The following is a 27354-nucleotide window of genomic DNA, read 5'->3' as shown; positions in this document are numbered from 1 at the left end:
GTTTTGTTGAATTTCTCTGGTTCAGTTTTTGCCCTTTGTTTCTGTAAACGTTTTTTAATAAATACCACCTTTTTGCACTACTTCTGCTTATCAACCTGGTTCTTCAACATCCCTTTTAAAGTTTTCTGCTGCCAAGCAACAACATCTGCCCTTTATATGGGGTGACAGCGCTACAAGTGGCCAATGTGACCACAGCTGGCACCAAAAATCAGTCGCTTTAATTTAAAGATATCCTCAGTAGTTTGACCTGACTTGGCTAAATGTTTTGTAACAGTAGCACAAGTAGAGAAGAGAGAGAGAGAAGACTTAAATAGAAATGCCAGTTACTAGGGCTGTCCTCGACCAAAGAAATTCTTAGTCAACTAACACTCGTATAGGATTTTGTTGACTAATCGATTAGTTGATTTAATCGGCAGATCTGTAAAACTGAGTTTCTCCACAAAGAATCACACAAAAGCACCACTTTAAATCTTGTGTTTACCAGAAATGTGCTTATATGTTTTCTTTGAAATGAGTCATTCAGCATGAAAAAAGCATAGAAAGTAATATTCGACTTAAAAACCCAAATGACTGATTGGTCGACTAAATGACAAAGAGGGGGCAGCCGAAAGTTAGCCTAACATTAGCCGTCGTAGGCTACCAAGTAAGTGAGCAATTTCAGAAATCTCACTTAATAACACCAATACTTTTCACCCTCATAAAATACAGTGTGACCTTTAGTCATAAAAGCCTAATATGAACACACAGTGAGGACAAACACAAACACATGCAGATGCCCAAGAAAACACACGCACACACACACTCCCAAAAGTGGGCTCCATGGCCTCGTTTCCTTCACGTCAAGTAAACACTATTGTGTGCCGGGCGATAGGGATCACTGCAACCTAATTGTTTGAGGCAATATTCGCAGTGCATTTCATGGAGAAAGTGACAAACAATGCTGCGAGCGCTGGCCGGGACCGACGCTCTCTCTCCTCCTCTCTGCTGCGACAGATGTCCACTCTATTTATTTTTCCTGATTGTCCTGGAGACCGGCCATCCGACGACAGAAAACGACAACAAGAAGAGTTTGAGTTTATGTGGGAGATATAGGTCACAACATGAGGATGTGTTCACACTGCCAGCCTAGAATCTGATCCTATAGTTGCATTAACATGACAGATCCACCTCATCAAGACTCAGCAGGTGTTTGATTAAACTAGAGGTGACAAAAGGAGCATGTTGCAATATTATTGACACTATAAACATGACAGGCTGGTCTCATACAACGTTCGTAGCTATGCCTATGAAAAGTAATGCACTGTAATTCGTGTCTATCCCACAAAATCAAGTAGTGTGTAATTAACGTAATCGTGAACCAGGAATTATAAATAGCGGCGAACGCCACATAGGGAGGAGGTCAGGGTCGATGGGTGGGACAAAAAACACCGTCTTGCACCCAGGAGACAGGCGTTCGTGTCCCGTGTGAAACCAGAAGTCAACGTTGATTTATTTGTCATGTGAGTTACATACTTAAGTTACGCCACTTTTGGAGTTAATTTGAGCCAAACCACGATCTTTTCCTAAACCTAACCAAGTAGCTTTGTTGCATAAACTCATGGAAGTTGTTTCCTGTGAAGATGCAAGTTTATTTTGAAAAGACTGTATGCATGTAACGAGCGGAGATTGACACGTGTTGCTGGACATTCGTAGGAAAACGAACGTAAAATGAGGAATAACTTTTTGGTAAGATATCATACGATCCGTTGTATGAGAATACGTTGCACATGAGTAAACAGATTTATTTTTTAGATGTTTTAAGATATTTAAATAGTGAAGATCAGAGTCTTGTAGATGAAAAAGATAGAAAACAAGCTTAGTTGATTACTTAATGATGAAAAAAGTACCATCTGTTCAAATAAATATAAAAAAAGCAGTGCAGGAGCATGACTGCGGAAATATTATCACATAACAAACATGAGCAAATACATTTGTTTTTAAAATGTTTAATTGAAGATCAGTGTCGAGCTGTTTGGACAAAATCATTGTTTTCTTGTCTGAAATGTTTTGAAAAGAAAAAGGACTATTAAGGAACTACAATTCTACAAATTCATTTAGCAGACGCTTTTGTCCAAAGCGACGTACATCTGAGAGTTAGTACAACACAAGCAAGGATCTAGATAAGAGGGAACAACGTGAGTAAGAGCCAACAACAGCTTCAAGTCTGATCGGACACAGGTGCCGACAGGCAGAGCACTGAGGCAATGCACAGGGTGGATATTTTTTATTGTTTTTATTTTTTATTTTTTGATTGTCATCATCATTAACAACATCAACAATATCATCACTATTTTCATGGATATTCTAATCAACAGTCACAATATCCTCTATATCCTCATCATCAATAACATCAATGTCATGTGGTACCTGTCTAGGTAACTAGCTGCATACCTATGCATAAGTCCAATAAACTAAAATTTAAAAGAGTACTCCACCGGTTTAACATTTACTCCTGTAACATGGTTAGACTCGTGGTAGAAAGTTTAAGAAAAAGATCAAAATTGATGCAGCAGAACCAGAGATATCGTCTTTTTTTTATTTCACAAATTTTTCTTCCATGTCAAAACCTGCAGTCTACATTACCCACAATGCAACTCCACCGCCGAGATTTGGGATATTCATGTGTGTTATGCCAGTAGCGGCTAATGTAGCTTCGAGCTGCGTGCCTCAAGCAGAGATGAGGACCTACAGACGTCTTTCTAACTCCACACCAACAGATTGTTTTTATTTTCAGACGTGCAGTCTTCAAACCGACGCTGACTAAAGAGGATCACTTGAGGCAATTTATCACACTCCTCGCAGCTGTAGCCACAAAAGACTTTACACAACTTTTTTTTCATATTGGCAGTCGTACTACTACCCAACACCTGTAAACAGGCTTTGATGTGTAAAATCAGTGGAGTTCCCCTCTAAATTGAGGAGAAGCAATCATTCGTGAGTCAAGTGTATCCGCTTCATCTCAAGCAGATCAAACAAATGATTTAGCTCTTCCTCATTTCTGCCTCGTAGCATCAAGGCCCGAACACCGTGGACAAGTAGACAGCAAGGACCTTTATTTTTATCTGTTCGCTGTATAAAGTTCATGGTGATCCTGATTACTGTAACGGCACCTCGTACGGTGTCAGCCACATGTCGGCGGTCGCACATTGCTCCGTTCCCAGGATGCACCTGGCCTGGGGCGAGCGGGCGGACGTGGGGGACAGCTGTTTCCTGTGCACACTTCCTGGTTTGGCAGAGCAGTGGGGAGGGGGTGGAGGAGGAGGAGGGTGGGGGGTGGAGCGGCAGGCGAAGGGGTGCTTTAAGGCCTTTTCCAAACAGGATATATCTGCCACAGCCACAGGTGTCAGGGTACCAACGCTCATCATATATACACTTAAAGAAATAAATCAAAGACTCTACTGATTTGAAGAGATGGTTCGGTAGAGAGGAAAGTAGAGAAGGATAGGATGAGAAGTGTATGGAGGGGAAAGAAAGGAAGGTGGGTGAGACAGAAGGATGGAGGAGAAAGGGCTCCTTTATTGTCTCAGAATAGACTCACTCAGCTGGGAGGGAGAGAGCGGCCGGTGGGCTAATCAGAGCATAATGGCTTCAATCAATAGCTTCCTTGATTGCACACATACTGTACATCCAACGTCAACAGCTGAACGGGAGCCAGAAAAGCAGCACGGCAGAGTGTTTTCATGAGGTTCTTCATTCAGGAGTGTAAATATACAAACCTGTGATGATGTTTCATTGCAACCGCACTTCTGCAGTAGAAAACGGCACATTACTATGTTTCTATGGCTACCAAAAAAAACATACATACATCAAATTATGTATGGGATCAGTGTTGGTCAGTATAGGGTCAGTGAAGAAAATATTGACAGATAGTGAGGTAAATATTGGCCTCTTTGACCCTTGAGTACAGTCATTTGACTTCAAAAGAAGTTTAGATTATTCCTTACATGCTGTCTGCAGAAGCTTTTTTTATACACGTTTTTGCCAAAGGCGTAAATAGACGTCCGTTTTGGAGAAGGCTGAGTATGAACTAGAGATGCTACATAGGCCTACAGTGCATTTAATGGTTATTTTTAAGATCTCAGATGGATAAACTGGAGCTTTCTCTTAGTCATTTTAGTACACAATCAGACATGAAGTATATATATAGCTGAATGCATCAATCAATAAACCCATTAGTTAAATCATTAAAATGGATAGGGATAAACCGATCCGACTTTTTCAGTCCTGATAACGATAGCAATACCTGGGCTTTGGGTAATCGGCCGATACCGATTACCGATCCGATACCAGTGTTTAATTAATAAACTGTACGCCTCACTGTGTGGAAGTGACTGGGATCATTCTTCTGTAAGATAACATCAGACTTAACTTAAACATTGCTTTCCTAACTTTGTTAAATAATTACAATTTGAATGTCATCATCGTAGAAGGGCAGAAAAGATGAACGGGGACGAAGAGATGACACAGTCTGGTCTGACTCATTTCACCCCAAAGCCTCAGTCTGACCTTTGACCCAGAAGCGTCATCACCTGCGCTGGATTACGTGCAGAACTTTACGAGTGCACTGCGGCTTTTCAAACAGCCCACTCGCATCCACTTCCAGTGTTGGCAACACAACTACAAATATTTCCATATGAGATGAGCACTGACAATAGACTGTGTGTGTGTGTGTGTGTGTGTGTGTGTGTGAGATAGTATGCGTGATAGTGTGTGTGTGTGTAGTGTACTTGTACATCTATCTTTGTGAGGACGAATTTGAGTTTTAGACCTTCAGAGTGAGGTCATTTTTACCGGTCCTCACTTCTTCAAAGGCCTGTTTGAGGGTTCAGACGTGCTTTTAAGGTTCAAGTTAGAATTAGGTTTAGGTTAGGGTACATGGATGTGTGTGTGTGTGTGTGTGTGGCCCTCGGGTCACGATGACACTGCGTGGAACAACAGCGTATTGCGTCTTCCTCTCTCATATTTCTCATCATCAGCACTGCCGCCATCCAAATTCCACTGGTGTGTTCACAGCGCGGCGGAGCGACTCGGCCCTGTTGTCAACCCCCATCCTGCAATAATAGGAAACACAGCATCACTTTTCCACTTTCTCCCTCACTTTTCACCGCTAATTCAAAATATATGAGTTCCTGTTTGGAGCTCCCTCGCTCAGGACTTGATTGTTTGTTTTGGATAAAAAACTGCATGCAGTTTGTTTTCCTATCTAAAATGCTTTTGTTGTTCATAATGTGCTGCTGTTTTTCTGTATATGGGTGGAGGTTGGAATTTGTCATGTAGCAACAATCTCTTCTGTTTTTGCACATCCACTGTATGTGAAAATTTACAAAACTCTGCCGAGAAATAATATCTAGCTGTCACTAATTTCCATTGACTCATTCTGAAATGTGGGGGTTACCTAAATATTTATTCCTCTTTATTTTCACTGAAATAAAATCACTTTCTTAGAAACACCCTGTACATTCACACTGTATTTCTAAAACCATGATTTTAGAAATGCTGATGACATAAGTTCTGCGCGTGGCGTTTATGGTTAATACATGTTTTCGTCTGGTTTTGATAAAATAACAATTAAGCGGCAGGAATATGATTAAACTATTTGATTATTATCAGATACATTTAAAAAAAAAAAATTTTGTTTGTATGAAAATGTTACAAAAACATGCATGCATGGAGGCAAAAATAGCAGGCCCCTTTGTCAAGGTATATCATGCAGTGTTAATTTTAGTTCATCAGGCACATATGGCATATGTGACCATTTAGTTTCAGCCACACCGAAGGGGAATAAACCTCTCAGTTGGCCTGTTACGTTTCCTTCGGTTCTCCTACAGGATCGGACTTAACTGCAGTCGAGGCCTGAATTTCAAAGTTGACTTTGATGTAGTACACCGCCCTATTTCAGCAAATAAATTCCTATCAAAATTAAAAGTTACACATGGTAACAGATTGCAATGACAGAGCACATGGGTAGGCTAAATAACAGAAACACCTGTCAGTATAATTCAATACAGTGCAACGGCACCACAAACTGCAGCCTCCATCAGGATCATCCAGTTGTCCATCAACACCTCTCCAAAACAGTTTCAACAAAAACTGAACATTATAACCTTCATGAAAGTAGGGTTTATTGTCGGACTGTTGAATTAGACCGCATTAGTTTTAGCTTCTTGCATCTAAAAAACTGGCAACTCCGTGTATAAAACAGTGCAATTGTTGTCTCATGCATTGTCCTGTATGTCTACTGTGCAAATGTGATTGTTTTGTGTTTTGGTTGGCTCTCCACTAGGTGGTGACAAAGACTGGATATTAAATTTGTAACTTTCAAGCCACTAGTTTGATTATTTAAAGGGGCATTTTGACAACCATGTCTCTGTCTTTTAGTCATAGTATGGCATGCTTATATTCACCATGACCCCTGCCATTATGTCATCTGTATTTGTTATGAAAATGAGATGACATAAAAAAAAAACACAAAAGTCAAACCACAGTGTAAAATGTATTTACTTATTTATACTGTGGTTATTCAGTATATTGTATGTGTTTGTAGCACATATTTGTACATATTTCTTATATTTCTAATTTCTTATTCTTATTTTTCTTATTATATTTCTATAGATATATTGTAGCATTATGTACTGTACATAATTTAATCCTTTATTTCTATTTTCTTACATTCTTATGCTTTTATATAAGAGCAACTGTAACGTCCCATTTTCCCCCCCGGGGATCAATAAAGTATTTGTGATTCTGATATGATCAGACGTACAGTTTAAGTGGACAATAGTTGTCCTGCAATATACAATGACGACATGATAGTGTATAGACATGTCAATGCACACCATTTCCACAAAGAAATGGTTGAAAATAAGTGGTGTTCCTTTATGTTGGGACACTTTGATTTTGAAATTGTAGCCTGTAAGTTAAGTTAACTGGAGCTCTAGTCTAAATTTTCTCCATTTTTTTCCGAGGTGAAGAATCCTCAACTCACCGGCCTCAAACAAATCTCAACAAGTGCTTTCACTCTCTGAAAGGAAAGAACAAAACACTGTTGTTTTCTGTCCATATTCCCATATCTCAACTTGTGCTATTTGTAAAATGTAAAAACAATAACCACAGTGATATTTGTCAGTGATATTATAAACTGGCCTTGCTATCAATGCAACAGGCTGCTCCAAGATGATGACAGGTCTGACGGGCCAAATCATTTTTTGTATTTTTGCGGTCACTGTCATCTTTTGCACTAATAATTATTAATAATTATGAAAAAACGCAATTATAAGCTGGCTGAGTTTGATTATTTATTTATTTTTTATTTTTGTTTTACCTTTATTTAACCAGATAAGTAAATTGAGAACCAATTCTCATTTACAATGACGACCTGGCCAACAGGCAGCGACAGGTCAATACAAGATATTAGAACACAGAACATAAATACGACTAGTGCAATAAAACATCAGACAAAATTAAAACTAAAAAAACATTTAAAACTCAATAATAATTAATATGTTTGTGTTATCAGAAACATAAAACTAATGAATTATGTTTTGTTCACAAAATAGTTGTATTGTTCATTTCCATTTGTCCGCATTTTATTATTGCTTATGCGTAAATGTAAGTACGGTTATTTTGTTGGCACGACGCTAATGCACACGCACACACACACACGCACACGCACACACACACACACACACACACACACTAGCTCTCTGCTGGTGGGCCCGCTCAGTGTGTGGGTGGTCTGGACCAGGTGGAGGAGAGAGGGATTAACACCAGGCCGGCCTAAAGGGGGAAAAGTACAGAGGGAGAGAAAACAAGAGATGGAGGAGAGATGGACATCTGTCCTCCAGATGTGCTGTTCCAACATACGGAGGTGGTTTATGAAATAGAGAGAAGGGAATGAAAAGGCTTTTGGTCACGAGGCTCAGTGACAACTGGATGCATTGTGACTGAAATAGCATTCAACCTCCCTCTCCTTCTTCCTTAATCACTCTCTCTAGACTTTCTCCATGTGTGTGTGTGCGTGTGTTTGCTCTGGTTGTCTGTCATTTGGTTAGAAACATAACACAAACACACACACACACATCCGTTCTCTTTCCATCTCTTCTTCCGTTCCCGGAGGAACTTGTGCAGGCTGCTTTTATACAGTATAAACTGATGATGACCACCTGTCAAAACATGTCCACTTACTGTGTGTGTGTGTGTTTAGGAGGGTGCTGATGAGACTGAGACAGGTTGAACTTACAGAGGAACAAAGGACTGATTTTAATACAGATTTTAGTGTTAAAAAATAAAGTAAAACACTTTATGTAGTACACTTGTCCACCTACAAATACTACAAACGTGCAACTACTTACTTCTTTAGCTTTTTTATATCTATAATTTTGAATCTGTGGATTTTTCTAATTCTTTCTTTTACTTTTACTCTAATTTATATTTTATAGCACACTAGCCTTTATAGCACAGCCTCAAGAGACCGCCACCCTGCATTTTATTGCACATATTGTACGAATATGTGACAAATAAAACCTTTGAATCTTGAAAATAAATAAATAAACCTCCTAGTTTTTCCAGAGCTTTCTGCTGATAAATGAGAACTGAAACAAAAGCTAGAAAGTGGACCTTTTAACTCTTCTTTGTTGTCAAAAATACCAAACAATGAACTTTCACAATTAAATTACTAAACAATAAAATAAATCACATTTTAAAGTTGTACTTAATGTAAAAAAAATTGCACTTTTTAAATCAGTTTCTATATTTAATTGTAAATGAATAAGTATCATACAGCAATGAATACAAAGGAGACAGACATTTATTGAGGACACACTTCAACCATCATCTATTTACAGTAAATCATGTTTGAAGACACAGTTATTCCTTCCTAGTGTCACACACACTGTATAATCACACACACACACTAATAAAAAAACACACACAAAAAATAAATTAAAAAAATATATAAATAAAAGAAAACAAACCCTTCCTCTAGCTTTTCCTCATTACCAAGATCAGTAAACATTTTATTTGTTGTTTACAAAAACAACGTAATCGCAAGATCAACTCAGGACAACATACATGTGGTTCAGCTGGAAAAAGAAAAATTATACTACACTTTGTTCATTTTTGACCTATAAGATGTCCTTGAGCTTTTGATCTGTCAACTGTTGTTTTCAAGGTCAAGAATAGACGTTCAATCAAAATTTTGAAGCTATCATGGACAAAAGGTTGTTTAAGTGCTCAGAAAAAATTGGAAATGTGAACATTTGCAATTACAACTGGGCAAACTTTCTTCAGGAAGATGGTGAGATACGATTGAAAGCTCCAGAACCGCTTCTGTAATAAACGCAATAATGTTATTGTTCCTTTTCCAGCGAAACCACATTTTTTGCCATTGAATGTTGATGTGTTGAGACTAGCAAACAGGTTACAGATGACTCAAATAAAACATTGATTACAACCCTACATAACCTATAAATATGTCACATTTTTCCGCCGTCACCTCTGAATATCTGCAGTCAGATTTCTGCATTTGGTCGGCACACAAAATGTTACATGACACACTGCTCCTTTGAGGTTCAGCTTTGATTGAACATCTTTTTTTTTTCTCCTATAGATTTACAGTTTGTTCCCTCTGCAGCATGTGTACTGTTTGTGTGTGGTTTACAGCTGTTTACATAGCTAACAGTGGGTGAGCCCTGTTCAACGAGCCCTACCTCTGGGATTCAGGCTTTTCGAAGGCCTATAAACTCTGGATGAAAGCTGAGGCCAAATTAATAAAGTGTAACAGGATAAAGATGTGGCTTGTTACACAGCACGGCATTAAAATCGCCCCCCTAAATGACAGAAAACAATCTGTGTTTACGAGTTCATGGCCATAGAACATCCTATAAAGTACACCGGTTTGTTTTTTGCGTGCGTCCTGTTTGCATTGTAGCTTTTGCTCTTTTCCACACAGAGTCTTTCCCTGATCCTTCTTATTTGCCGCCGGCTCAGTTGACCTCAGAGCTCCCTCTCATAATGAGATATTAAGTTAAACCAGCAAGCGTGGAAAGGCAAACACACACGGATAACTGAGGCTTCAATCCTCGTTCGCTCCAGCGTTGGGTGTTACCTGGAACTATTAAAGGCTATTTTCGTTGATGCCCTGGTTATTGGGTGCTTTCAGGTTTTTATCCCGCTTGGCTCTGTAATTGTTGTTGTTCTTTCGGAGCCGAGCTGTGAAACTTACCTCTCTCACACAAGTTATAGAGCAATAAATGCTGAAAATAGAGTACCTAGATTCCTTTAAAAACTCAATGTTATTTCATGTAATTACTTGAATATAGAGGACCTTACCGATATGAGAAGTGTGTGTGGGTACATGTGGCTATACGTGTCTATCTTAGTGTACTATGAGATCTTTAAACTTGGACAAAACTTCTCAAAATGTCAACTTTTAATACACCGTGATCAACATGACAAATATAAAACCGTCAATCGCTGATTTTTTTGGTCACATTAGGGCAGCAGAAACAAGTTGTGAACACAACATTTACATACAGTATATCATAAGTTGATGTGGCAAACTTGTTAGCAAACTGTCGCTTATTTATAGGGCTGCAACTAATGACTATTTTCATGTCAATGTCGATTAATCTGTTGATTATTTTCTTGATTAATTGATTATAATTATGTTAGAAAATGGTGAAAGATGTCGATCAGTGTTTCTCAAAGCTCAAGATTACGTCCTCAAATGTCTTGTTTTGTCCACAACTCAAAGATATTCAGTTTACTGTCATAGAGGAGTAAAGAAACCAGAAAATATTCACATTTAAGAAGCTGGAGTCAGAGAATTTTGACTTTTTTTTTTCTTAAAACATTAATCAAATCAATTAATTTTATTGATTAGCAAAATAGTTGACGATAAATTTAATTGTTGACAACTAATTGATTAACCGATTAATCGTTACAGCTCTACTTATTTACACATTCAGCAGTTATGGAGCAACATTAGCATTCATTTTGGAGTTGTGTTTCTGATCATATTAGCTCTCTTTTAGCTCTGTTTTTGGTCTCCACCAACTCCTCAGGGAATTATCAGTCTCTTTAGCTGCTAAATGCTCCTCTATGTTCACCAGCTAGTCTCTAACTGTGTCTGTCTGCTATTTGGGGCTGAGTAAGTAGTGTATTGTCGGTTTTTAGAGCTTTTTTTTACTGAAAACAGTTGCTTGCTGCGGACAAAAACGGTGCTATGAAAACAGTGAGAGTGATGCGGCCGGACAGCTAAACTATGAGTTCTCACTCAAACTCACTATAAAGCTTCGTAAAGCCGAGGAGGGCTGCTGATTCAGGTCACATGTCATATTGTTTTTCCCGATTCCAGCCTTGAAAGCGACGCTGGTATTGTTTTCACCTTGTGAGTCTGTGTGTGTCATCATGGCAAAATGTGGTCCTGGAGACACCTACTGCAGCGGAAACTAGTACTAGTTTTGAGTACTTTGCCAGGTGTTTATATTTCCGTCTGTGGACAGATTTTGTCACCGCGACAACGTTACAACCGTGTAAGATGCAGTCACAAAACTGTACTTCAGTTGAGATAAATATGAAAGCAGAGTTAAAAGATAGGTGTGGTTCAAGCGAGGGTACCGGAAGTACGGGGGGTAGGAAGTTGGAGAAGGGGCCATTGGGCCAGCCCGATTTGGCGTCGCGGCTGGTATGATCCCATCGTTGTGGTCTCTTGTTTGATACATCGTTATTATAAAAATATGAATTATAGCCCCTTTAAATGTACTGCTCCTAGCAACTGCTATTGCAGCTTCCTTGATGACTGTGGGAGGGCTGCCTCTTGGTTATGGCAACAACAAAAAAAACTTCCCAAACAAGACGAAAATGAACCCGATGATTATCAGACCTTTGACCATATTTATAAGCTGCAGTTTGCAACTTGACATCAGTTTCTCTCACACATACTGTACGTTTCATTTGTCGATCCAAAATAAAGACAGATTCAGCAACTGCATGGCTTATCTGTTGCATAAAATGTTTTCAAAAACACATTTCGGTGAACTGTTTTCGTGAAATAACAGTAGAAAGTTTCCAAATGAGCTGCCATGTTGTTTCCGGTGCCTAGTTTCTAGTGGCAGCCCATCAAGCGTCCAATTCTGGGAAGCGAGGCAATCCCTCGCGATAAAAAACGCCTCTGTGGACACGTATCATAACCCAAGTCTGCTATTTTCACTGCTTCCCACTCATGGACAAAACATGCTTTCTCCCTGTGTGGTCTACCATCAGCTCGCCCTCAAAAATTGAAAGTCAGATATTTTATTTAAATGCAATTTGAGAGCAGCGCTTGTAGTTTTATTATCTGCTTGTTTTGGCAGACAAATCAGAATGAAAAAAGCAGACTCAAGTTCTGATTGAAACTTTGATCACTTGCTAAAGCGATTTAGTTTTTTTCATCTGTCATTTTCCCTTTAGTTCCACCTCATGAATCATTACCGTGGCTAACATTAACAAACACTGAGCCTTTCATTGAAGCGTAGAGCATGACAGACAGCTTCTTTCCTCTATACGCTGCAGTAGGCTAACAGATGAGCATCAGATTCAAAGCATGTATCGGTGTGAATGGAGCTGTCCGTCAGCTTTCACACACACACAAACACACACGAGCCGCCCGTCACTAGCAGTCTGAAATGAAACAGACTCCCTCACATCGTTATCCCCCTCCCATTCATCCTTCCTCGCTCAAGAACCAGGAAAGCTTGTATTTGGATCGGAAATCTGCTACAAATCTGGCAACCATATGCTGGGACATATTCAGCTTTCATGTCTTTCAACTGGGTCTTTTTTTGATTTTATGAAAGAGTCCGCTCCTCCGCACATGTGCATCTCCCTTGTTTCGTATTCTTATTGTGAATCGTAGCATTGTGTGGTTGCTGACAGTGCTCCACTTAGCGAGGCCTTCTGCTGTGTGAGTGAACGTTTGGGGGGGATTATGGTTCAAAGGGGGCTGCACTGAGCTTGCACAGACGACTCTGGCCTGCATATTCACTTTTCATTTCTGTTACACGTTGTCAATAACTGGGGGATGTATTGCAGATTGGTTCCATATTGTTGTTCCCGTGTTCTGACATCAACCTTATGTGGCCCTTTAGTTGGATCACCAATTTACTTTGAAGAGTACAGAAAACAGATACAGCAGTCAGTTCATGAGACGTGCAGTTTAAGGGGAGATAAAGTGCACAGGGGTAATCTGAGTGACATTCAAAGATGGCGGTGGATCGAGGTAGGCGATTTGAGGATATACTGTGGAATGATATAACTTTGTAAACTGTCATTAATTCAATCATTTATACTGTGGCAACCAATGCTGGATTATCAGTGGGCATCTGCTCTGGAGGCTCCAGGTCCACCATTGTGGTAGTTAGTTTGTGGAAATGTATTTCATTTAGGGCTGTCAATCGATTAAAATATTTAATCGCGATTAATCACACATTTTTTAAAAGGTTCAAAATGTACCTTAAAGGGAGATTTGTCAAGCATTTAATACTCTTAGCATCATGGCAGTGGACAAATAGGATTGCTTAAAAGCAAATGTATGTATATATTTATTATTGGAAATCAATTAACAACACAAAACAATGACAAATATTGTCCAGAAACCCTCACAGGTACTGCATTTAGCGTAAAAAATATGCTCAAATCATAACATGGCAAACTGCAGCCCAACAGGCAACAACAGCTGTCAGTGGTTCAGTGTGCTGACTTGACTATGACTTGCCCCAAACTGCATGTGATTATCATAAAGTGGGCATGTCTATAAAGGGGAGACTCGTGGGTACCCATAGAACCCATTTTCATTCACATATCTTGAGGTCAGAGGTCAAGGGACCCCTTTGAAAATGGCCAGTATTTCCTCGCCAATATTTAGCGCAAGTTTAGAGCGTTATTTAACCTCCTTTGCGACAAGCTGGTGTGACATGGTTGGTACCAATGGATTCCTTAGTTTCATATGATACCAGTATCTTCACTAAAACCTCAGAAATATTGATTGCGTTAATGCGTTAAAGAAATGAGTGGCGTTAAAACGAATTTGCATTAACGTGTTATTATGGCGTTACCTTTGTCAGTCCTAACTTCATTACAAATTAGTTTATTTAATATTGTATGTAACATTAAAGCACAATATAAGTATAACTAAAATGACTAAAATGATAGGGGCCATAAAGCCCTTGAAAACGTAGTCATCTATTATGCAAGTGCACATATGATTATGATTGGTTTAAAGAAATACAAACAAACCAGAGCGTTTTTTCTCCCCCTATACCAGAACAACCCGATCCCCGAACTCGAGCATCCACTTGTAGGCTCTGAGTGTACCTTCCCCCTATGGGTGGAGCTAGTATTGTCGTTCCCTGCTGTGCTGTGCTTGTAGAGCCTACACGCTGTACATATTCTACATTACCAAAATAATCATTTCCATGTGAGATGGCTGACTGAACAATAGTGATGGTGATTGTTTTTTTCAATGGTGAGGTAATGAGAAGCCCCACATTCATCGTTAACAACTTGCACACCAGCATGATGCACACAGACAAAATGCATAAAGAGATAGAGCTGTCGCAATAACCGCAATATTAACAAGCAAACCGCAGGGATCACAAGGAACCGCCACAACCGCCATGTTCCCGTTTTGTCTTTTTTTAATCCTTTGCAATGGGAGTGCCGCATTTTTACACTTAAACAGCACTAGAATGAGAATAAATAAAGTAATTTCCAAAAGAAAAATAGTTGCGATAATACCGCATACCATGCTGTAGGAGCCAATCATTATCACCGCAGTTGAAATTTCTACCCCACGACAGCCTTACAAAGAGACAAAGGAACAGAAGTTCACAAGCTCACATATGAGCGGAGGAAAGAGCGAGCGAGGGTGAAGGGGAGTGAGATTTTATGAGAGTTGAGTCTACCAGGGTGGTCCTTAGCTGCATGCTCAGATGGGAGGCTTGTCAACACAACACAACAGCCGAGAACCTCCAAGTCATCCCAGTACTTCTAACGTTTCCCAACTGTGGCAAGCACGTCCGGAGCTGGCCAATTCAATACCGCTGCCCACAACCCGAGTTAGGTCTGGCTAGCGGGTGTTTGGCCCTGAGGACAGCGGCATTTGAGCAGAAATGCATTTGTTCCAATCAAATTCGAAACCCCCCTCACAGCTGTTTGTTTTTGCTGATTCACGTCTCCCACTTTCAGCACAGTTCAAACCAGTCAGTTTGGATTTAATAGCAGCAGTTAATGTGTCTATATTTGGAAAGAATCTAAAGTGCAGATTTGTTTGCTCCAAAAATATTCAAGAGTTATCAAGCCAGAGCTCATTAATGATCCCTCCAACCCTTGTTTCCCTGGCTCGGGTCTCCAGCACCTGTCAGCTCCACTTTTTTATGAGCTCTGGAGGCAGGAGTGGATACAGAGCAGCAGGGTAGAGCGGTTTGGAGGGGAGGAGAAGCAGGGAAGTGGGAGGAGGAGAGGAAAGGGGGATATTTGTGATATTTATGGGCTGCAGGGTGGCACACGGCGCTCCATACAGCGCAGCGTTATATGGCACTGCAGAAGCAACAGATCTCACTTTCTCTCTCATCCAGTACGTCACAACTGCCTTCAAGTCATCATCCATCTAAGATGATAACAGGACTATGACGTCCATAGAAATAGAATGAGAGTAGGACAGATATTGAACTGTTTGCCGTGTTCATTTGACTAGTTCAAAAGAAAATGGCGCTCAGCACTGTGCAGTGACCATAGAAACAGAATGAGTTAGTCCGCTACAACGGTCACAGGTTGCGTCTGAAACTCCGTACTAACATACTATTTAGTACGCTAAGACAGTATATGAGATATTTTACTATGTCCGAAATCTGAGTATGAAACCGATAGTACGCAAATTGCATACTATTTCCAGTGAAATGTTACAGTATGCAGCGCTGTACACTAAAGCGGCTTATATATCCCACAATGCAATGCGGTAGTGACGACAACGTTCATAACGAATGTTGACGGACGGCTCTGTAACATCAATACCGCTTCAATTTAACTGTAAGTATATGATTTCACTTTGCTAGGCGTAATATATATTGTAAATTTAATTCAGACTTTGATTCTCACAAACCGTCATTGTGGTCGCATGAGGGTTACACGTTACATGGTTACACGTCTCCAACCAGCACAGAGGCTCTCAGGAAGTGACGTGAAATACTGCTCAGTGTTTATTCACACAAAAGTTTTTTGAACGATAGTAGCCTACACATATTGAGTATGTAGGGCGTAATACATGTATGTGTTTTCGGATGAAATAATGAGGCACATACTCGGCTGCAGGAAGCATGAAAAGCTTCAGTGTCAGCTGTACTAAATGCTGACAACGCAAAGTTACATCTGTTCTAATGAAATGGGAACAAGTTCTTGCACAACAGGCAAACTAACATTTCAAGAAAAAACAGTTGTTGCTTTTGCTGCTTCTATACTTTAGCGTTTCAGTTTACAGATGTCTTTCTCTTAAAATACAAGTTGACAATCTGGGATTTGTAATCTCTGGGTGGATTGTTGATTAAATAAAGGTTGTGATAAGTGGCATACCATTTATAGATGGAATATATGTAGTAACAAGTGGCACATCTGTTATGATCCAGCCCTTGGTGATGTTAACAAGGTTTAAACCCTATTTACTGTTGGGCCAGGTCAAATGTCAAATGTCAAGTGATACATAGATTGATTGCTCCAACTTTTGCTTATTGTCATGTCATATGTTACTGCTTTAAACCATATTCACTGTCCCTGCAGTCATGATACCATGACGCACTGATTTTGGACAGTTCTGCAAAACCCTAAATAGCAGAGGTTTTAGATGATACAAGTCAGAGTTGCATCAAATTAAGTGTAGCGTTAAGTACTTAGCAGAATGAGTAGGATTTGTCGGTTGTGGTTTGTAAACACTAAATTCAAAGTTGGCCCCTCCTCCCCGGCTCAACGACACCAGAAGTGCACGTATCGCTGACCGTGGCTAGGGTTACGGTGCTTGCAAGCATGTGAAAGCCAACCCCAGATTCACTCTTGCTTTGGAACAAGCTCTGTCCGCTTGGCGTTTCGCCTCTCTGTATTTGAATTTTTTCAGCGCTGTGTCCGCCATTTCTGTAACTGCCGCTTGGATGTGTGCTTACGATCTGGCACCTGGTCGCTACGTTTTTTTAGAGTTGGCACTAGGCTTGCCACGGTAGTCGGTGTTACACGGTGTTACACGGTGTTACACTGATTACATTACATTTCATAGAAATAAAACCCATTTAGTTAATTTTCGCATATCAGCGCCATGATATCAATACATAGTCAGACGACGGACAATACAAATTGAAAGTGAAAGTGTCTGCTCCATACGGAGTCTCTGCACAGAGTAGCAGATGTCATATTTCACACACACAAGATGAAGCGAAAAGCAAAAAGCTTTAGATTTAAACCCAAAGCTATAAACCATATAACATTAATGAGGCAATTGCCATGTGGAGGACGGAGCGGGCACAGCCGGTGTGCGCGGCAGAGCAGCAAACGTTCTGAACACAGCAACAAAAAGAAAATACAGGCAGAGGGTAGCGTCGCTGCAGATACAGACATGCCCACACACTTGACCCCTAGTGGGTCACAAGTGATGATTGAGAGGGATTCTTTTTCTACTCATCCTACTCATTGTGCCTTTGAGTCGCTCTTGCATTCACTGTTTTACATGTTTTTACTCTGCTACAATCAAATAATAGTCCACCTTGTATTAAGCACAACTATGTTCCAACCATCAAATAGATACTCGTCCTTTTCTTCTCTTTACCTTTCTTTTCTTTTCTCAAGGAGAGTGAATTCTTATGAAATTACTTCATCAGCATTTGTACCACAAGGTTTCAGGTTGTGCAATAAAGACTCCACCCTCATTCACAGACTGCACCACCCAGCCTGATTTAAAAACAAACAAACATACAGGAAGCTGCTTGTCTTTCTTTCTTATAGCCTACTTTGTACGATTTTTAAGCAACCATGGGCAACACACCCTCACGTCAATGCGAACTTGAGATAGAAGAGAAAACCGTCTTCTTAACCGGCAAGAAAGTGTACAGGATTCCTGCTCTTTTCTACGACAGAGACAGAAAACGCCTCTTGGCCTTTGCGGAGAGGCGGAAGACTCGTGCTGATACCAGCACAGAGGTGCTGGTTATGAAGACAGGAATGGTGATCAAGGCTGAAGACACTCATGAAGTGACGATAAAGGTAATTATCCTAAGCAAGTGTTTTATTAGTATTACTTGTGATGATAATCTTTTCAACCTCATCCATGCTATGTTCATTGTTTTTAACCTTTGAGTAATATCTTCTTTAGTGGTCACAGCAAAAAGTGGTGGAGGAGGCACTCCTTGAGGGATACCGTCCTATGAACCCCTGCCCGGTTTATGAGAAGACCAGCAAAACACTCTTCCTGTTTTTCACCTGTGTTGAAGGCACCGTCTCAGAGCAGTGGCAGATACGGCACTGCTGCAACAAGACTCGTCTGTGCTATATCACAACTACCGATGCTGGCGAAAGTTGGAGTCCCGTGACTGATTTGACTGACTTGATGGCTGAAATCAAGCAGTGGGCCACATTTGGTGTTGGGCCAGGCCATGGTATTCAAACAGAGAGTGGTAGATTGATTGTCCCAGTTTATGCATATGCTCCGGACTCTCGTTGGTGTTGTTCACCATGCAATTCCTATACTCCATATGCACTCTCCCTGCATAGTGACGATAACGGCAGCAAATGGCACTTTGGCAAAATGCTTAAAAATGAGTCACTCGAATGTGAAATGGCAGAGTTTTCTGATGGAACAGACAGCTTCATCTACTGCAATGCCCGTAGTAAGGGGGGCCACCGAGACGAAGCTCTCAGTAAAAATAAAGGAGATGATTTTTACGAGCTGAGTCCAGGAAAGCTTGTGGAGACAGGTTCAGGCTGTCAGGGAAGTTTGGTCTCCTTTCCTGCTCAGAGTGACGCTGCACATGCAGATAATGATCCAAACAAGTGGCTGCTCTACAGCCACCCAAGCAATAAGTCCAAAAGGTTTGACTTAGGAGTGTATCTGAATAAGTCTCCAAAAGACCAGAGAGCATGGAGCGAACCCTGGATCATTAACGAAGGGCCCAGTGGTTACTCAGACTTGGCTTACATTGATGACGGGTGGTTCGCATGTCTTCTGGAGTGTGGGAAGAAATGTGAAACTGAACAGATAGCCTGTAAGGTTTTTAGCTACAGTGAAATAAAGAAGGGCATTGTAGTGTAAAAACCCAACGCTTTTACGTGACAGGACACTTTTCTCTGTGGCTTTACCACAAATTACAGTTCCATAGTAACCTGTTGTGTGATACAAGTACTACAACTGCACTGAAATCATTTTTACACCTGCTGAATATATTATAAGCGTGTGATTAAAGTGTGTATAATGATTTACAATCAAAGTTATAATTACTTACACCATCATATTCAAATGATTGACTTTGTTTGGATTTTGATTTCAGCTGTAACAACAGTTAAACTTATGATACCAACATGTTTTACTTCTGAGGTGTAATTCAAACTATGCTATATTGACAGAGTTTATTAAATGTAAAGAATAAAACGACATTTTTGACAAATAAATGGAGTTATAAGAGCTTTCTTTTCTGGTTTCTGAATAATAAGGTGAGGGGAATTTTGTTTGAAAACTACTTCCTGTTTTTAATGAAAAAACAGTGATTCATATCAAACCATTGCTAATTTGTGAAACATAAAGTAGTTGTGTTTATTTTCTGTAAGTCTAATCATGTAATAATTGTATATAACAAGGTTCTTAATACTATTTGATAAGAGAAGTTTTATTCACCTGACTGATCAAAGTCTGACCTGAACTTTATTTCCATACATTCCTCCCAGTAAATTAATAACCAAACTGGTTTCGGTTCTGCTCCAACAAGGAATTGGATCTTCTTCTTTTTTAAGGAGTCACTTCTTACAGTATATCATGAACACCACATCACTCATGTGTTAAACATAAAGTAGTTAATGTTTCCTGTAAGACTAACCATAATTGTAGAAAATAGCTGCAATGACGTAAAGACCTCGAAATCAGATTTTTTTTTTTTAAATCTGAGCTACACGTTGGAAAATGTGTCGCCCTTACTAGTAGTTTGACTCTTAATTGACTAGCTGTTTCCCCCTGCATTCAGTCTTTATGCTAAGCTAAGCTAACCGTCCCCTGCCAGGAGGAAGTTGCAGGAAAATTATAAAAAAAAAAAAGATGAATTGAAACCAAATGTCCCTCCATCAAACAATGTCACTGATAAATTTACTGATGCATAAAATGGCAGTTTGTTCCTCAAATATGATAGATAATAAAATACAATCAAATAATAGTCCACCTTGTATTAAACCTGCAGTAGGCAGTATATTTTTGGCATCATTGGGCAAAAAATCCATAATAACCTTTCAGCATATTGTAATTCAAGTGTTCTGAGAGATAACTAGACTTCTGCACCTCCTCATGGCTCTGTTTTCAGGCTTTAGAAAATCTAACCCATGACGGGAGACTTTGACCAATCACAGGTCATTTCATTGAGAGAGCGTTCCTATTGGCTGTGCTCCGGTCATGTGACCTGTACTTGGCGTTCCTTCACCAGATTTCACAATGGCGGCGGCGTCACAAACTTTCTCATTCTACAGCCAAACCGTGTACTACAAGATGATTCTGAAAACATTTGAGGCGAGAAATAGGCATTAACGTAACATAATATTGATTTATATTTGGTCAGCGCTGCCTAGTTTGACCGTTTGGTCGGAGTTTGCGAGTGATTGTCGGCCGGCTCTCATAAACGGCAGCTGGACAGCGGACCTCAGATCAGTTCTTACTGCTTGTTTTACTCCGGTCTGTGAAATCTTGCAGATGCCGTTAGGAGCACCGGAGGACACAGAGGTACATGATTTTTTTCAGGTTACCTGTTTCATGTACTACTGTCACGATATAGTGACCGTTAACAATAACTTTTTTTAATCATATTTGCTCCAATCTCGCCTACTGTGTTCCAACCATCAAATAGATACTCGTCCTTTTCTTCTCTTTGCCTTTCTTTTGTTTTCTCAAGGAGAGTGAACTCTTATGAAATTATTTTATCTGTGTTTGGAACAAGACTTTCAGGTTGTGCAAAGACTCCTCCCTCATTCACCCAGCCTGATTTAAAAACAAACAAACATACAGGAAGCTGCTTGTCTTTCTTTCTTATAGCCTACTTTGTACGATTTTTAAGCAACCATGGGCAACACACCCTCACGTCAATGCGAACTTGAGATAGAAGAGAAAACCGTCTTCTTAACCGGCAAGAAAGTGTACAGGATTCCTGCTCTTTTCTACGACAGAGACAGCAAAAGCCTCTTGGCCTTTGCGGAGAGGCGGAAGACTCGTGCTGATACCAGCACAGAGGTGCTGGTTATGAAGACAGGAATGGTGATCAAGGCTGAAGACACTCATGAAGTGACGATAAAGGTAATTATCCTAAGCAAGTGTTTTATTAGTATTACTTGTGATGATAATCTTTTCAACCTCATCCATGCTATGTTCATTGTTTTTAACCTTTGAGTAATATCTTCTTTAGTGGTCACAGCAAAAAGTGGTGGAGGAGGCACTCCTTGAGGGATACCGTCCTATGAACCCCTGCCCGGTTTATGAGAAGACCAGCAAAACACTCTTCCTGTTTTTCACCTGTGTTGAAGGCACCGTCTCAGAGCAGTGGCAGATACGGCACTGCTGCAACAAGACTCGTCTGTGCTATATCACAACTACCGATGCTGGCGAAAGTTGGAGTCCCGTGACTGATTTGACTGACTTGATGGCTGAAATCAAGCAGTGGGCCACATTTGGTGTTGGGCCAGGCCATGGTATTCAAACAGAGAGTGGTAGATTGATTGTCCCAGTTTATGCATATGCTCCGGACTCTCGTTGGTGTTGTTCACCACGCAATTCCTATACTCCATATGCACTCTCCCTGCATAGTGACGATAACGGCAGCAAATGGCACTTTGGCAAAATGCTTAAAAATGAGTCACTCGAATGTGAAATGGCAGAGTTTTCTGATGGAACAGACAGCTTCATCTACTGCAATGCCCGTAGTAAGGGGGGCCACCGAGACGAAGCTTTCAGTAAAAATAAAGGAGATGATTTTTACGAGCTGAGTCCAGGAAAGCTTGTGGAGACAGGTTCAGGCTGTCAGGGAAGTTTGGTCTCCTTTCCTGCTCAGAGTGACGCTGCATATGCAGATAATGATCCAAACAAGTGGCTGCTCTACAGCCACCCAAGCAATAAGTCCAAAAGGTTTGACTTAGGAGTGTATCTGAATAAGTCTCCAAAAGACCAGAGAGCATGGAGCGAACCCTGGATCATTAACGAAGGGCCCAGTGGTTACTCAGACCTGGCTTACATTGATGATGGGTGGTTCGCATGTCTTCTGGAGTGTGGGAAGAAATGTGAAACTGAACAGATAGCCTATAAGGTTTTTAGCTACAGTGAAATAAAGAAGGGCATTGTACTGTAAAAATGATTGACTTTGTTTGGATTTTGATTTCAGCTGTAACAACAGTTAAACTTATGATACCGTACTAACATGTTATACTTCTGAGGTGTAATTCAAACTATGCTATATTGACAGAGTTTATTAAATGTAAAGAATAAAACAATATTTTTGACAAATAAATGGAGTTATAAGAGCTTTCTTTTCTGGTTTTCTGAATAATAAGGTGAGGGGAATTTTGTTTGAAAACTACTTCCTGTTTTTAATGAAAAAACAGTGATTCATATCAAAACAATACAACGCTAATTTGTGAAACAAAAGTAAAAGTAGTTGTGTTTATTTTCTGTAAACTTCTGTCTGTAAGTCTAATCATAGACTAATTGTAGAAAATGACTTACAATGACAACATTTGCATTTACTGATGATTACAATAACCAGGTTCATAATTCTATCTTAATACTATTAGATAAGAGATACGTTTTATTCACCTGACTGATCAAAGTCTGACCTGAACTTTATTTCCATACATTCCTCCCAGTAAATTAATAACCAAACTTGTTTTGGTTCTGCTCCAACAATGAATTGGATTTTTTTTTTTTAAGGAGTCACTTCTTACAGTATATCATGAACACCACATCACTCATTTGCTAAGCATAAAATAGTTAAAGTTTTCCTGTAAGACTAACCATAATTGTAGAAAATAGCTGCAATGACCCTAAAATCCTGGGAATCTGATTTAAAAAAAAAAAAATCTGAGCTACACGTTGGAAAACGTGTCGCCCTTACTACTATGACTCCTAATTGGCTAGCTGTTTCCCCCTGCATTCAGTCTTTATGCTAAGCTAAGCTAACCGTCCCCTGCCAGGAGGAAGTTGCAGGAAAATAATTAAAAAAAAGATTAATTGAAACCAAATGTCCCTCCATCAAAGAATGTCACTGAGTCTGTAGCTGCCAGGGTGTTTGCTCTTCTCTTGGTCCACCTCTCTGTGTCATCCATTGACCGAGAAACTGCAGTTTGCACACACACACACACACACACACACAAAAACACAAAGACAAATTCTCCAATGTGTTGGATCAGTTAACGGGTGACTGAGGGTGAGCTGATTACGTCATGTCTCCGGCTCTTTGCGTTGGCCACTGTCAGTGTCTTCTTGTTTGGAGGCTAAACACAGCTGGATAAAATTTGACTATTTCTGCAATTGTCTCATATTAGGCTTTTGTTGTGGTCCTGTTACAAAGCCCTGTCTATAATCAGACACATTTGTCCCTAACACACATCCACACCTCTGAAAGAGAGCCTAAACAAACTGGATTGTTACTTTGACCTTCCAGTATATTTGTTTGTCACTCCCTCTCTGCCTCATGGAGATGTTACACTCATGTTTGTACTTGCACTTTTATACATCCATTTTCACCAGTAATAGAAGAAAAGAGATGAAAAGTTATGATTTAAATAAATACTCATGGTACTAAATTGAAATTATGAGATAGTACAACACTTTGATATCAATTTTTTTCTTCATGGTGGATAAAGACATACTAGTTCTGTGCCATTCCACTCCTTCAACGAAGCCTTCCTCTTTTCATACAGACAGGATAACTTATGAGCTCATGGGTGGCTCTGCTGTTATATGTCTCTGTCATCTGTCCACTCCAGGTTTTAGGGATTCGAGAGGGGAGGTCCCCCGCTTTCTTAAACCCACTCCATCATATTTCCTGTCACAGGGCTCATGCTGCAGTCTGACTCACACATCACTGACTGACTTTAATGGACCGCACTCCACAGAGATATATGTAGGGGAACAGGACTGTGAGCGTGCATGTGCGCCGTAATTGAATAAAACTCAAATATGACCGAGAGTGCCAGGAAAAGCAAAGCGCTCCCTGAGGGGTTATTTAGGTGGAAGGCAGATGTTTACAGATGAGCCACATCACACTTAACACCAGCGGCTAAATGCAGGGAGAGATTTCCTCCATACATTTACTCAGTGTTCTTCTGATGGGGGGAGGAAAGTAACAGTGCAAAAACTATTCCTTAGCTGTATTGTAAAATTGTCTGTAAGAACTTGTGTCGAGATGCCATGCACCTTCACATGATTTATAAGTTGTAGATGTTTTGAATAAGATGTGAAAGACTGAAAATGAGAATAAATTGCATGGTTATTGTTAGATATTGTGAGGAATGTTATTTTGCATTAATGGGCTTGGATTCTGCGGGAAAGCAGATTAACCATCATCACGCTGCAGATTTGTTCTAATCTGTCATTTACCCATCATACTGCTTCTTCTTATACCAATGTTAACATAATTTATTTCCACTTTTTAAATTAGTGTTGCAACTGCTTTCACTCACTCTTTTCCACACTTTCTATCTCTTAGAAACGCACTTTTTATATACATAAGCTATAAATGTACTTTTTATTTGAGTAGCCATCTGACAGAGTCCCTCATTCACTCACAAATAACATTTTGCATGTAAAAATATATGAATAGCTTTATGCAGGATGAACTAACAGATAAACTTCAGTTGAAGCTACAACATAAATCGGTGATATTTAGGTCTGTGCATTGGCAAGAATCTGGCGATACGATACGTATCATGATACAGATGTTACGATTCAATATATTGCGATACAGTAAGCGAGGCAATATATTGAGATTTTTTTTTTTTTACCTAATTTTAGGAAAACTTTCATAGTATAAAGAAAACACCGCCATATGCATAAAATCTGAGTTAAACAATGACTTTTTCATGCAATCAGATCAGTGATCTGCATTTGCATTGATCACAGTCCCTGCAACATCCAACATCAGAGTACTACTTTGAGAGGGCACATACACTGAGAGGACGCATCTCTTTGTAAATGAAATAAAGCTTTGACTGAGTTAATCTTTGCATTTAAACTATAAACTAAAAATCGATAGTTTTTGAGTTTGGATACAATATCACAATAATATTGCGATATTCGATATTTATATTTTCTTACACCCCTAGTGATATTTCACATATCTAAAAAAAAAGGGGCCATTCTGCATAATGACTATACATTTAGTGTTTCAGTACTGCTCATACATTTACTTACAATAAAATCATGATTATGTATTTTTTGCTAAACGATCTGAGTCATTCCTCCCTAAAAACAGGCTCATATTTCTACATAATGAAACAAACAGCACCAAGAACATCCGATTAAAGCCAGCGGTGCAGTTGTGTAATAATACCTGACAGCCAGATGAACACATGTGTTTGATATATTCATGCTGAACAATGCAACTTATTCATGCTGCAGACAGACAGACAGGACTGTTGTGATGTGAAGGCCTGTTTGATTAAAGCAGGACCTCTTTCAAACGTGATGCGGAGGAAATCACTCACTCAATCAATCAATAATAAACACCAGAGGGAGAGATCAAAATGTGCACATGTTCACATGTCTGGTGTTTACATCTGATCACTCACAGCAAAATAAATTAAATAATTTCCTTTTCAGACAAGTTTGTGCAAGGCCTATCAGATGAGTTCAACATGAAGAGCTGCACATTTAGATTGTTATTACTTCAAGTAACTGTTGTTCAGTGATTTCACACATGCTACTTATTATAATAGGCCTGTTATTTTATTAATAAAACGTCCTGCTTTGCCCCCAAACGATCTGATATTATTATCGTTGCTTTATTTAATTAGATGTGCAGAATTTTGTTAAAAATATGGAATAAATCATGTTTATTTTTGTGATTTGTTTCATTATTATTATTATTATTATTATTATTATTATTATTATTATTATTATTATTATAACTATTATTATTATAATTATTATTATTATTATCATTATTATTTTAACTCTAATGCTCTATATTTTCAGTTTCAAGTCTGTCTTAATTTTCGTAAAAACTAAAAATGCAACAAAATTTGTAAAACACTCAATCAAAATGTAAAAAAGGTTATGTTATAAATTATGTCTATGGTGATAATAAACCCTTTGATATTTAATTAAAATTGCACAGACTGTACATTTTAATCAATTTTTTATTCCAAACATATTTAATAACTGTATGAGATCAGTTATTAAAAAAAAACAAAATCTAAATATAGAGGCCTGTTTTAAGCTTGGATCATCGTTAAAATGTATTTTACATAATATACACTGTAAACAATTGCTGTTAATTTACAGCAGGATTTCAACAGTATTAACCTGTTATTGCTAAAAAAACAGTGCTTTACTGTTAATACAAAAGAAAACCTGTTAAATTACGCTCATAGGCCGTTTTTTAACTGAACTATAATGCATTCTTAAAAAACAGCACTTTACTGCTGATCAACCGTCTACAGTTTCATCAGTAACAGTTTCATGCAGTATTTTTTTAATTCTGGGACCTGATCTGCTCATGTGAGGCTTGTACATTGTACATGATTATAAAATCAGTGAATTAGCTTTATTGTTCTTCACTCACATGTTGTTATGATTTGCATTCTGTGCTTGTAGCCAGCTATAGATATACATTTTGTGAAAAGTGTCAACAAGTCTATTATAGCCTTTTTCCCAACAAGTGCCTTTAATTGTATTTAGTGTGACTATTCCTATGTCTGTAACCTGCTAAGTCTATTCATCTAGGCAAAAAATAATGTTTATTAAAATGTATGTAAAAAAAATACAACCTAAATAGTGCATTAAAACAAATCAGTAAGATAATGTAAAAGAAAGGTGAAAAACAGCTATATAATGTATCTTTAAAC

At 39.2% G+C, this 27354-nt stretch overlaps 2 protein-coding genes across 4 annotated transcripts in view; both read left to right on the top strand.

The window, feature by feature from the left end:
• Positions 1 to 19720, top strand: part of LOC141764806 (sialidase-3-like) — a 30206-nt gene extending 10486 nt beyond the window's left edge. The window contains exons 2-3 of one of the 2 annotated variants that reach the window (XM_074630376.1): positions 18058 to 18315; positions 18425 to 19720. In XM_074630376.1, the coding sequence (XP_074486477.1) occupies positions 18085 to 18315; positions 18425 to 19360 (1167 nt within the window). In that variant the 5' untranslated portion in view covers positions 18058 to 18084 and the 3' untranslated portion in view covers positions 19361 to 19720. The remainder of the gene's footprint in view (positions 1 to 18057; positions 18316 to 18424) is intronic. The other variant, XM_074630377.1, reaches the window with a different exon arrangement.
• Positions 19721 to 21293: 1573 nt separating this feature from the next.
• Positions 21294 to 22652, top strand: LOC141764807 (sialidase-3-like). Of its 2 annotated transcripts, none has more exons than XM_074630378.1 (2): positions 21294 to 21592; positions 21702 to 22652. In XM_074630378.1, exons 1-2 carry the CDS (start codon positions 21362 to 21364, stop codon positions 22635 to 22637), a joined length of 1167 nt encoding a protein of 388 aa, XP_074486479.1. In that variant the 5' UTR covers positions 21294 to 21361; the 3' UTR covers positions 22638 to 22652. The 2 variants fall into 2 exon arrangements, with proteins under 2 accessions (XP_074486479.1, XP_074486481.1); XM_074630380.1 differs by having other exon boundaries at positions 21295 to 21580.
• The last annotated feature ends 4702 nt before the right edge of the window (positions 22653 to 27354 follow it).

The sequence above is a fragment of the Sebastes fasciatus genome, chromosome 3, assembly GCF_043250625.1.
Source record: "Sebastes fasciatus isolate fSebFas1 chromosome 3, fSebFas1.pri, whole genome shotgun sequence".
In the NCBI taxonomy this organism is placed as follows: Eukaryota; Metazoa; Chordata; class Actinopteri; order Perciformes; family Sebastidae; genus Sebastes; species Sebastes fasciatus.
The sequence above is the reverse complement of the archived record's forward strand: the minus strand, read 5'-3'. Positions and strand labels throughout refer to the sequence as shown.